The sequence below is a fragment of the Anneissia japonica genome, unplaced genomic scaffold, assembly GCF_011630105.1.
Source record: "Anneissia japonica isolate Jap-2015-1 unplaced genomic scaffold, ASM1163010v1 scaffold1374_len1023071_cov147, whole genome shotgun sequence".
NCBI classification, from domain to species: Eukaryota; Metazoa; Echinodermata; class Crinoidea; order Comatulida; family Comatulidae; genus Anneissia; species Anneissia japonica.
In genome coordinates, this window is record NW_022728671.1 from 1 (window position 1) to 11,823 (window position 11,823).

Here is an 11,823-nt window from a genome sequence, read left to right on the forward strand (position 1 = left end):
TGCAATCTTACTCATTTTGCTTTTTGCAATTGTATCAGTTTGGAAAAAATTTTTGTGAATATTAAGAAATACTGTAATTATCTTAGATCAGAAAGTATAATACATACTCCAAGTACCAAAATGCACGCTATTGTGTTGGGATTCAATGTTTCCACATTAATTATGTCATCATTCCTCATGATATAATTAATGTCAAAATATTGAATCCCAACATGATGGCATGCATTTCAATACTTTGAGTATGTATTATACTTTCTTACCTGAGATAAATCAGTGGACCTTTTGGTTATCTTAGATTATCATGAGAAGTCAGTGTGAAAAAGTAAAGATGATAAAGACGGGGTTACTCTACAGCAGTCTTGAGCTGTTTAATGTTTAATGTTTAATAGTCTATGATGCAACTTCCCCCGATGCAAACTATCGGGTCCGCAGACACGACAAGATAACAAATTGCATCAGGCTGCGTCGTACAACGCTGTTTGACTTGGTCTTTAGACATCAGCATACATAAATAATAAGATGCAATTACCGTGAGAGATCTTTGTGAAGAAGTTGATTCTCTTCTTCCAGTGATTTAACTTTTTCTTTTAGTTCACAACTTAAGATTAGAAGACTGTTTTTGGCTTCACTCAAAACTAGCAAATCATTCTCCATCTGGAAAAATATGAAAATATATTTAAAATTAATACATTTTACAAAAAATATGAAAAGGGAAATAAAATGATATCCATATAGAATAAAACAAATAATATAGATATTCTTAGATAATAAAATATTATTTTAATGGACTATTATATTTCTTTATGTCCAAAATTGGTTAACAAATTGTGAGTATTAAATAATTCAAAATTATTTAAACAGGGATAACACATTTTATACAATAATGTACTGCATCCATCAGGGTTCGAACCAAAGATCTTATGGTCGTACTACATAGCAATTATGGAGGTGTTTCTACACACCAAACTTAATATCAATTAAAAAGAAAAACTCTGATTTCAAATAATTCATAAAAGTAAAGTGCCATTAAGTAGTTTATTTATTTTTATTTATTTCCTTCACACCCAACAGCAAGTACACTAGGCACTTTAATACAGGATTCAACGATGCTTTATAAACTAAGTCTCTATGGAGAAGTGGAGTTTTAGTCGTGAGAAAAAGTTCTGCTGTGACCGGAATTGAACCCACGATTCTGGGAATAGAAGGCAAGCATCTCATCCAACAAGCTATTCGACTCAATCCACCATTACTTTACGCAATAGGTCTGTCATTGTTTTGTTGGATTTTGTGTTAATTTTTCTCCATAGTTTTTTTTTTTTTTGTACCTGTTCCTTGTACTCCTCATGTTGCTCCTTTGTAGTTTCTATCCGTTGCTCTGCTGCCATTAATTGCTCCTGCAGTCTTATTCCAACTTCCTGAGAACAAACCAATTAATAAACTCAATGGAGTCCTACATTTTCATTTAATAAGTTCAAAAAATTTTGTTTCACCTAAGCCCACAAAATCATGATAATCTAGTGTGATCTTTGTTCTTAATTAATATCAAAAAAATATATTATTTATATCAAATGTTTCAACCTTTAATAAATTTGATACTTTAACCCTGCATTCTAGTCTTGTTGTTACCATATTACCAACCAAAATTCATGGGATGAGTAATGGTTATCAATGAGCCCTAGAATTAGGCCTAGGACCATTGTAAAGAAAAAAATCCACAAAATGTCGCTGTACATGGGAAACAAAATAATTTTATATTTGGCCTGGCCTAATAATATTTAAAGATAGTAAAAAAAAAATTCACCAAAACAACATCAACAATAACAATGATAATAATAATAATGAGAATAAACTTAATTATTTGAATAAACGGCCTGCTATAAATAAACGCCACACTTAACGCCCTCTCAATTGGAATAAGCGCCTCCCTTGAATAAATGCCGCAGGCATATATTTTCCCTCAAATAAACACAATGCAGTAGAACCCCTCATTTACGTACGGCACGGGCCCAGAGCCGTTCGTAATTGCGGGTATTCGTAAAATCGGGGTTGACCCAAATTCCTATATATTTGCATTGGTACTACTTACACTGGCATGTAAAGACAAGTAAAATCTGCCGCATGCACATGTGTGAAGCCATAAAAAACACTGAATTTGAAGAGGCCTGTTAGAGGGCCTCCTTCACTTGAGAATTACATAGTACTGTATAGTATGGTGTGTTGTGTTGTATGCATGCTAATAACAGTTACAATTCGAGCGGATTTTTTTTTTTATTATTATTTTCGCTTTACTTTTTATGACGTCATCACCTTGATTTTACATTCGTAAAATCGGGAATTTTTTAAATCGGGGTTTGTAATTGAGGGTTTCTAGTGTATATATCTTTCACTCACTCGTTCTTTTTCTACGCTGTCCATGAGTTGCCTGTTCCCCTCAAGTAGGCTGTCGCGCTCGGCCTCTATCTCTGAGGACGTGCTGTACACAGCGTCAAGCTCAAACCTGAGTTGTTCCGTTTCTTGTTGTCGGTCTTGCTGGCATGCCGTGTAGTCTTCCTCCAGTAATTGATATTTGGTAGACAAGGCTTTCAAATTCTCGTTCATCATGTTCTCTGTCCTAGTGTGTGAGGAGAATTAAAACAAAGCATATACTTTACCAACATATCTCTGCCTACCTTAAAGCCCTGTGAAAACATCACATCATGACCACATATAGGCGCATCATGACTATATATGGGCATCGAACAGTTTTTTGTCCAAAAAATTTGATATTCTGGACAAAGCTTTATGGTTAGGGAGGGCGCCCTCACTATTCATCACAATGCATTTACAGTGTACGATTTGTCATGATATAATGAGATTTTTTACAAAGTACTGTATGTAAGTTCAAGTTTGCCAAATCTCTGTTTATATATGTCTCCACTGTTGTTTGAACATGTTAATATTCAAATTATTAATCCTATTAAAAATGTAAACAACTGGAATCTACTCTGTGATTGGCTACAAAAATACGCTCTTTGAATGATTACCGTTCACTTCTTCACCAGCCATTCTTGTGGATTTTAGTTTATTTTGGAAGTTTTGATTCATTTGAATTCTATTTATAATTTAGAACTCACATCTCTAACTTCTCTGTCAACGTAGCAACCTGGTTCACAGCATTGTCTGCTTCTTTCACTGCGTCGTCTGCTCTTGTTACAGCCTCTTCTGCCCTTAAAACCTCATTCTCCAATCTCTTTTCAGAGGAGGTGATGTTTTCGTTCAGAGTCTTGATTTCAGATTCAGCAGTAGTCAGTTGCTGTTGAAGATTGCTGATTGTCTTTTCAGATTCCATGCGCAGTTTTGAAGCTTCCTGTTCATTCTCTTGACTACAAGATAAAAGCATTTTCCATTAAAGTCTGTCCACACTAGTTAAATGTGACAAATGTGTGTAATGTGACAAATGTGTGTGATTTTGCCCCTATATGGGCATAATGACGTCATTATACGTTGTTTGTTCAGATTCTGTGCGCTGTCTTGAAGCTTCCTGTTCGTTCTCATGACTGCAAGACGAAAGTATTTTGCATCAAGTTCTGACCACATTAGTGTAATGTGACAAATGTGTGTGATGTGACAAATGTGTGTGATTTTGCCCTTATATGGGCATGATGACATCATTATATGTAGTTTGTTCAGATTCTGTGCGCTGTCTTGAAGCTTCCTGTTCTTTCTCTTGACTGCAAGACGAAAGCATTTTGCATCAAGTTCTGTCCACATTTAATAGTGTAATGTGACAAATGTGTGTGATGTGACAAATGTGTGTGATGTACCCATATATGGGCATGATGCTGTCATTATATGTTGTTTGTTCAGATTCTGTGCGTTGTCTTGAAGCTTCCTGTTTATTCCCTTGACTACAAGATAAAAGCATTTTTGCATTACACTCTGTCCACACTAGGTTAATGTGACAAATGTGTGATGTGACAAATGTATGTGATGTGCTGAAACATGGGCATCATGATGTCATTATATGTTGTTTGTTCAGATTCCATGCAGTCTTGCAGCTTCCTGCTCATTCTCTTGTCTACAAAATAAAAGCATCTTGCATTACACTCTGTCCACACTAGGTTAATGTGACAAATGTGTGATGTGACAAATGTATGTGATGTGCTGAAACATGGGCATGATGATGTCATTATATGTTGTTTGTTCAGATTCCATGCACTGTCTTGCAGCTTCCTGCTCATTCTCTCGTCTACAAAATAAAAGCATTTTTGCATTACACTCTGTCCACACTAGGTTAATGTGACAAATGTGTGATGTGACAAATGTATGTGATGTGCTGAAACATGGGCATGATGATGTCATTATATGTTGTTTGTTCAGATTCCATGCACTGTCTTGCAGCTTCCTGCTCATTCTCTTGTCTACAAAATAAAAGCATTTTTGCATTACACTCTGTCCACACTAGGTTAATGTGACAAATGTGTGTGATGTGCTCCTTTTATGGTTATGATGATGTCATTTTACAGCCATACATTTTGCATTAAGCACTGTCCACACCAGTTAAATGTGACAAATATGTGTGATGTGCCCATATATTGGCATGATTATGTCATTATATGTTGTTCGTTCAGATTCCATGCGCTTTCTTGAAGCCTACAGTTCATTCCCTTGTCTACAAGACAAAAGCATTTTGCATTACGCTCTATCCACACTAGGTTAATGTGAAAAATGTGTGATTTGCTCTTTTTATGGTTATGATTATGTCATTTTACAGCCATATATGGGCAATTCACATGTTTTTCTTGCATAAAATGATTGTAAATAGAGCTTTAAAGATAACATTTCAATCAAAATGCAAAAAAATAAATAAACTGCAGTATTTTAAAAGTGAAAATTTACCTTAGAGTTTTGAGGAATTCTTTGGCATTCTTCAGGTCTTCTTTAACTTCTGTAATGACGCTTTTTAAATCTGAATTCTCAACAGACAACACCTGCAAACATGTGTTAGTAAATTTAAACCATGAAGTTGTGATTCATTGAAAAACTATACTGTTTGCAATACTTTAGCTCTATTAGAAAAAAAATTTTAAAAATTAAAAAAAGATAAAAACTGGGTAAAATGTGCAGTATAAAATTTAATAATTTTTTGCCAGGAACCCTTTTTTTTTTTGTTGATGTCTCTTTTTTAATTTTTAAATGATTGTATTTTTTTACATTAAGATCTTTTATAATTTTAACAATGATTCTTAATATCTGTTTAACACTGAATATGTATTGCATATCATTATTTTGTGCTTTACTTAATCTTTTATAATTTTAACAATGATTCTTAATATCTGTTTAACACTGAATATGTATTGCATATCATTATTTTGTGCTTTACTTAATACTTTAATATACAGTATTTTAAATTGTACTTGACAATGTGTGCAATCAAACAAAAAATTCCCATTTTAATATACATTTATTTTTTTTTTACGAACAAGTCAATAAATGAACCTTGAATCTCGAAAGTTACTTAAAAGAAACTTACCTGTAACTGTGTGGCTTGTGTTTCGATTGTTTCAGTATGTTTCTGAGCATCAATTGTAAGTTGTTCTGATTCAAATTCATATAATATTAGCAGTAATAAAATTATAACATTATAAATTTAATACTGTATAATACATAATAATGTTAAAATAAATATAAAATATAAAAATAACTTTAAAATACATGCATTTATTATGCACAAAACCTAAGTTGTTTGTAAGTTTTTGAGGAAAAAGAATAAGAAATTTCTTGCATTGTATTCAGTACTTAAACTGACTTACTCAGCATGCCGATATAAATATAGGAAGGTTTATTCAATTATGACCTCTTATGTCATTAGCAGTGATGTAGTATGATAAATCACTACGGAAACAATGCTACTGACAATTGTGTATGTGGTCTCTGCAATTATCTGAAAAATATTACACTAAACAGAGTCCACAAAGAGATATGAAAAAACAAAAGTTTTAAGGAACTATACCTTGAATATCTTTAGTTTCCTGCAGTGCCTGCACCTTGCTGTAGGCTTCTTTTAGGTCTGCCTGTAGGTGGCGCACTTGACCTGTCAACTCATCCTTTAACCTGCTTATTTCCTACAGAGTATAGATAAATAACATTTACTTCACGCTGCTAGAAAAAGCGACAAAAGCAAGTGAAGCTAGGCATACGATATGTTGGCCCACGAATACATCTACACTCTGTTTGAAGTGAATAGCAATTCAAAGCTGTTTGCTGACTGTAGGTGGCAATCTGACTGGATCGTACTTAAAAATTATTGTTCGCAAACGCCTCATTGTGTTTCGCATGGAATGAGGTCAGCAATCTTTCGGTCAGTACAGCTTAACAAATTCATCACGTCTCCTCTTAAACTTGAGTATCTAAATGCAGGTCTCTCTCAAATTTATGACCCCTCCAATTAAAGACCACATACAATTCAAAACCAATTTTCTATGGTCCCATATTAGGAAATGTCTTTTATTTATTGTCATCTATTTTATAGGTCCGGGACCAGCGTTTTTATGGACTTTTATGTGTGTGTTTTGCTCTGCCTAACATGTCATGTTTTTGGTTTTTTTTTTTTCATTTATGTAAGGTAGAGAAATTTAATAAAGAAAGAAATAAATTATTCTAATTAGATACCAAAGCTGCTAAAGACCATGAAAACACCAGTTCCAAGAGTGGTCATTAATTGGAGAAAAGACCTGAATTCAATAGTTTCCTTCAAAAAAAAAAAAAAAACTATGGCTGGTAGAAGCTTATAAGAACCACGCCACATATTTATGAGTTGTAATTAATAAAACTGGTTAGTGATTATCTTCTCTGGCATACCTTATCTTTATGTTTCAATTTATTTGTTGTTTCATGAAGTTGTTTCTGCATTTCCTCCTGCTTCTTATGGACATTGCTTTCCACTGTATCTACCTGAAATGCAAACACCTCAATTTTCAATAAATTGATACTAGGCTCCATCGTTAACTGTAAAACACTATTAGATTGAAGGCTATGTCTGTACTATCAGATTTTTTTGTAACAATTCTAATTTTCCTAATATGGGCATGTTGATGTCATAATCATCCATATTTGGGCCAATCACAGGCATCTGTCACAAAATTTGATAGTGTGGAAAGAGCTTTAAATTAAACAAAAAATAACTGAGACTTTATCTGATGAAAACACACAATTTATTTGATCAGACATCTGAAGCCTACACTATCAGATCAAGTAATTGTGAATAGGTTGTGCAAGAAGTCTGATCAGATTTTACTAGTAAAACACTTGACCTTGAGCACAGCACAGACTACTTTTCCTAAAGCCCTGTCCAGACTATATTTTATTGCCCTGTCCAGACAAATTTTATTTGACAAACACATGTGGCATGCCTAAATATGACAATATATTGGCACATCATGACTATAAATGGGAATACAACAGCTTTGAGTCACATCAAATTTGACAGAGTGAAAAGAGTTTAAGGTATTTTAAAACCAAAAGCCTGAAGAATAGAAAAGTGTTTTTTATCTTGATTTTATATTAAAGTCCAGACTAACACATCTTATTTGACAAAATCATCTGACATGCCTATAAATATGGTCATAATGACATAACATCATGACCATATATAGGCACATGATGACTATATATGGGCATACAATAGTTTTTTGTCAAAGAAAATTTGATAGTGTGGACAAAGATTTAGGTCTCAAGTTAATAAATCTTTCAAGAATCAGGCCATCAAAGCCAGCCTAAGGTACCTTATTCATAAGCACCTCTTTGGCTTTCCTCATACTAGATAGCTGCTTCTCAGCAGTAGCTAGGCCTGCCTCTAGCGCACTTTTGTCCTTCAAGGTGGCTTGTAGTCTGCCGTCAAGCTTTGTCACCTCAGCCTGTTTGCTGTTCAGAAGCTTGTCTTGCTCAGTTCGCTGTTGTAGAAGATGTCTTATCTAAGAACGAAATTTTGTTGGTTTTCTTTATTTATAGTATTTGATTTGATAGTTATGCAAAAATTTAACACAAAGAAACATTACAATAAAGGCAATATTTATATCTTCATCCAATAGACAGTCATGCTTTGATGTAATTACATTCCTAACAAGACTTTGCGATTCACCATGTTGTGATAGTTAAAATGATTGGGCTAAATACCACTTTTGTATTGGATTGGATTTATTCGGTGTAAACACCAAGGATAGCCTACGAAAGTCTAGAAGAAGTGGGGTCCTTCTGGTGGGGATTGGGCAGTACACCGGGAGACTATCCCCTACTCTTTACCGAAGAGTGTACTGCATTCTTTAACGCGCACATGGGCCATAATGCACACAGGACTAACAGCTTAAACGTCTCATCCGAAAGACGGTGCGCTATTGTAACTTGTATTTCAGCCCTCTAGTTGAAACACAAGGAGAGGCAGCAATGGGAATTGAACCGGGAACCTAGAGACCTCCACAGTTCAGCGCACACATAGTGGCTACCACCAGATTAGCCGACTAAGCTAAGCTCCGCTCTCTTTTTTATTACATGTCAACTCCCTGAGTAGAGGTCGTCAGAACACAAATTCTCACTGTGGGAGTTAGGGGAAGAACACAGAAGCAATAATAAGAAGTTTCATTACAGCTGAGGAGAATGATGTTCATGTTGGTGCTTTTAGCGTGACAATATTTTGCTTAAACATTTTTAATGGGGAGGGTTTGTAAAGTTTTCTGGGGGTGGCACCCTATAGATACAGCAATGTCCATAGCATATTACTCTACATACCTCTTTTTGTAAATCTAAAATTTGCCGATTCAGATCAGGATGGCATGGTGTAAAACTCTTTCCTCCTTTCATAGAATTCTACACACAAAAAAAAAAAAAAAATACACAAACTATAGAAAAGTATAGAGATTTGGCAGATTATATTCTTACAGTGGCTATTGTTACAACCAGTCTTAAACTAATTCATAATTCTGATTGGATGTCATTGAATGCACAGGCTTAGGAAATTGATCCAATTAACAATTTCTAACAATAGTCACTGGCGGGGGTCCCAAGATGGAGTAAGCCAGGGAGATCTGGTTGGATGAACTTTCTTAAACACACATAATTTTATTTTTCTGCACATGGTGATATCCATTGGCATTGACTAAGGGGAGACAATTGATAATACAGTATGTGAAAAGAAGCGTCCCCCCTGCGGTGCAGGGGGGACGCTTTGGTTTCCCAATCTCGAGGTCGGTGTTTCAATCCCTAGCTGTGCACACAGGAGTATAAATGGGTACCTGGTGGGGTTGCCTACTACTGCGCCAATATGGCAGCAACACTTAAGCCCGTGGACTCAATGACCAGGTAAAAACTTACAGAGCTTAGTATTAATGAAAGGAAAAGTGCCATACAAACAACAAGTAACAAATAAATACTACATGAAAATATTCTAAATTTGATTATTAAAAGAAAAACAGTGACCATATTATATGTAATTTGATTCATTAATAAATATGTAATGATAAAAATAATTATAGTAATTCCAACTGTTCAAGTTGATATTCAGTATTAAAAGAAAATCACCACGCTTCTGCTAATGAGGTATTACTTACCTTACTTTCAGTATCAAACAACTTTTTGATTGGTGTTTTTTCGAACAGCAAAGAATCCATTGATAATGATGAATGCAATGTGGAGTTGCCATTCTGTGGTTCTGAAGAAATCAATGAGATTACTGGTAAGTCTAGGCTAGGCTAAACTAAAGTAATAATTCAAATTGAATAATAAAAGCCATAGACAAAGACTTAAAAGATCATCCACAGTTTATGTCATTCAAAGGAGACTATGTCTTCTTCGGTTTCACTGGAAAGTCCAATGGCAGTCACAAAAACAATGATTGTGTACTTTGGCTATAATACTACCTTTATTTTAAATACCATATACTCGAGTATAAGACAGGGCTTAAAATAGAAATTTACGATTGAAAAACAGGAGGTCGTCTTAGTCATGTTCGTCTTATGTGCAGATCGTCCGTAACTGCAATGAAGTTACTAAATATTATTGACAGGATGAGTGAACGCAATTACGGAGAAACAGGATTTTGATGAACATTTATAAAACCCATGAAAATTGGTATTATTTGGAAGATTAGCCTTGCATTTGCTGGGTTTTAAGCGAACTAGATGCAGTATCAGGACCATAAAAAAGTAGGAATTCCGACCATAAAAAGTGGGGGGGGGGGGCGGGGGTCACTTATTTGTCATTATTAAACTTTCAGAAATTGGGAACTTGAGCTGGGGCCGATTGGGTCCTGCAGCAGCCGCAACACAGCACCACCTGACTTTACATACAACATGCAAGTTAACAGGTGAACAGATGCACAAATTTTCCTTAACCCACCTACTGTAGATCTTAATGTGAGGATCTTATTCAAGGAGCCCAGTCACTTTACTCCAATTAAAAGCCAATGCTAGCTAGGCTAGGCCAATAAATATTCGCTCATGTCAGTCTACTGCTTTGTTCAATAAAGCTCTCAAGACGCATCTGCTGTCGGCTGCTTTTTCCTAGTTCTCTGGTTTGTTTTGCTTGCTTGCTAATTCTTTTAGTTAAGATACTCCCATTACTTGAGCACCTGTGAGTAATGAATAGGCGGGCTACTGTGCCTTAAATTGCCTGTAAACGGTGCGGTGATGGTGTGGTGTTTCTTTTCTTGTAGCTTTAAGGTTCATGGTAATTTTTTGTTCCTTCCTGTAGTGCTTTGATCACTACTGCAGTGGATTTGTGCGCTTTATAAATCTTATTATTAATATTATTATTATTAATTATTATTAGGCTTGCATTCGGCTCTAGGGTGTAAAGCGTTGCAGACTATCAAATTTTTGTTGCATGATGTGCCTGTATATGATGTCATTATCACTATATTTATGCATATCAAATGTTTTTGTCAAAAAAAAAAATGTGATGGTCTAAACAGGGCTTTCTTGTAGTTTCAACTGTATTTTAATACCTCTGCCAAGGAGGCTACTGTATGTTTTCACATCTGTCTGTCTCTGTTAGCAAGATTATTATAGAATTTATATCTGATGGAAAATAAAACTAACCTTTAGGTACTTTAAATCTGTCAGATTTTTCAAAACTAGCAGCTGCTGCCTTCTGTTGGATCGCAAGATCATATTTTCCAACTGGAGGAGCACATGCTTTAAAAGAAAATATAACATTTAAATCGATGAATATAAATTCAAATTGAAGGTCAGAATAGATACACAGAGTATGCTTGCGTACAGTGCTTGATATGCTGTAGGATTTAAAGGTCAAAATGAATATTCAGCATTAAAAAGGGTGGTTTTGTAAAGCTCAGCTGGGCCGAGCCAGCCATAGCTAGGCCTAGGCCTTTTTTTGTCCAAATGTTTGAGCGTCGATCATTTGGACTGCGACTGTACTACAATACAATACAGGAAGTGTGCAGGCCTACGTAGATAAAGCAGCTTTACTTTTTAAAGGCAGACACATATTTTACCTTGTTTCGCAAACTTATTTTTTTATAAATTGTTAGAAGGGTTATTTTAGCAAATAGTTTTGCCAAAAACATTTAGACAAAGGAGAAAATAAAACTAAAATTTTACTGGTGATATAAGTCAAAAATAAAATTTTACTTATTTTAATACCAGCAATTATTTCAGTCAGTCAGGGTCAACTTATAAACATTGTCATTGCAAGAGGTCTAGGCCTGAATTCGATCCAACTCGGCCACAAGTCAACTCGGCCACAGTCAACTCGGCCACAGTCAACTCGGCCACAAGTTAACTCGGCCACAAGTCAACTCGGCCACAAGTTAACTCGGCCACAAGTCAACTC

At 35.1% G+C, this 11,823-nt stretch overlaps 1 protein-coding gene across 1 annotated transcript in view; it reads right to left on the reverse strand.

The window, feature by feature from the left end:
- Window positions 1-525: 525 nt before the first annotated feature.
- The window catches only part of LOC117114458 (early endosome antigen 1-like), a 12,810-nt gene continuing 1,512 nt past the window's right edge, over window positions 526-11,823 (reverse strand). Inside the window, exons 2-13 of the mRNA XM_033258128.1 lie at window positions 11,070-11,165; window positions 9,582-9,682; window positions 8,764-8,841; window positions 7,764-7,952; window positions 6,841-6,933; window positions 5,993-6,104; window positions 5,513-5,577; window positions 4,879-4,970; window positions 3,114-3,362; window positions 2,392-2,611; window positions 1,326-1,415; window positions 526-654 (exon numbers count right to left, since the gene is read on the reverse strand). Coding sequence (XP_033114019.1) covers window positions 526-654; window positions 1,326-1,415; window positions 2,392-2,611; window positions 3,114-3,362; window positions 4,879-4,970; window positions 5,513-5,577; window positions 5,993-6,104; window positions 6,841-6,933; window positions 7,764-7,952; window positions 8,764-8,841; window positions 9,582-9,682; window positions 11,070-11,165 — 1,514 coding nt within the window. The remainder of the gene's footprint in view (window positions 655-1,325; window positions 1,416-2,391; window positions 2,612-3,113; window positions 3,363-4,878; window positions 4,971-5,512; window positions 5,578-5,992; window positions 6,105-6,840; window positions 6,934-7,763; window positions 7,953-8,763; window positions 8,842-9,581; window positions 9,683-11,069; window positions 11,166-11,823) is intronic.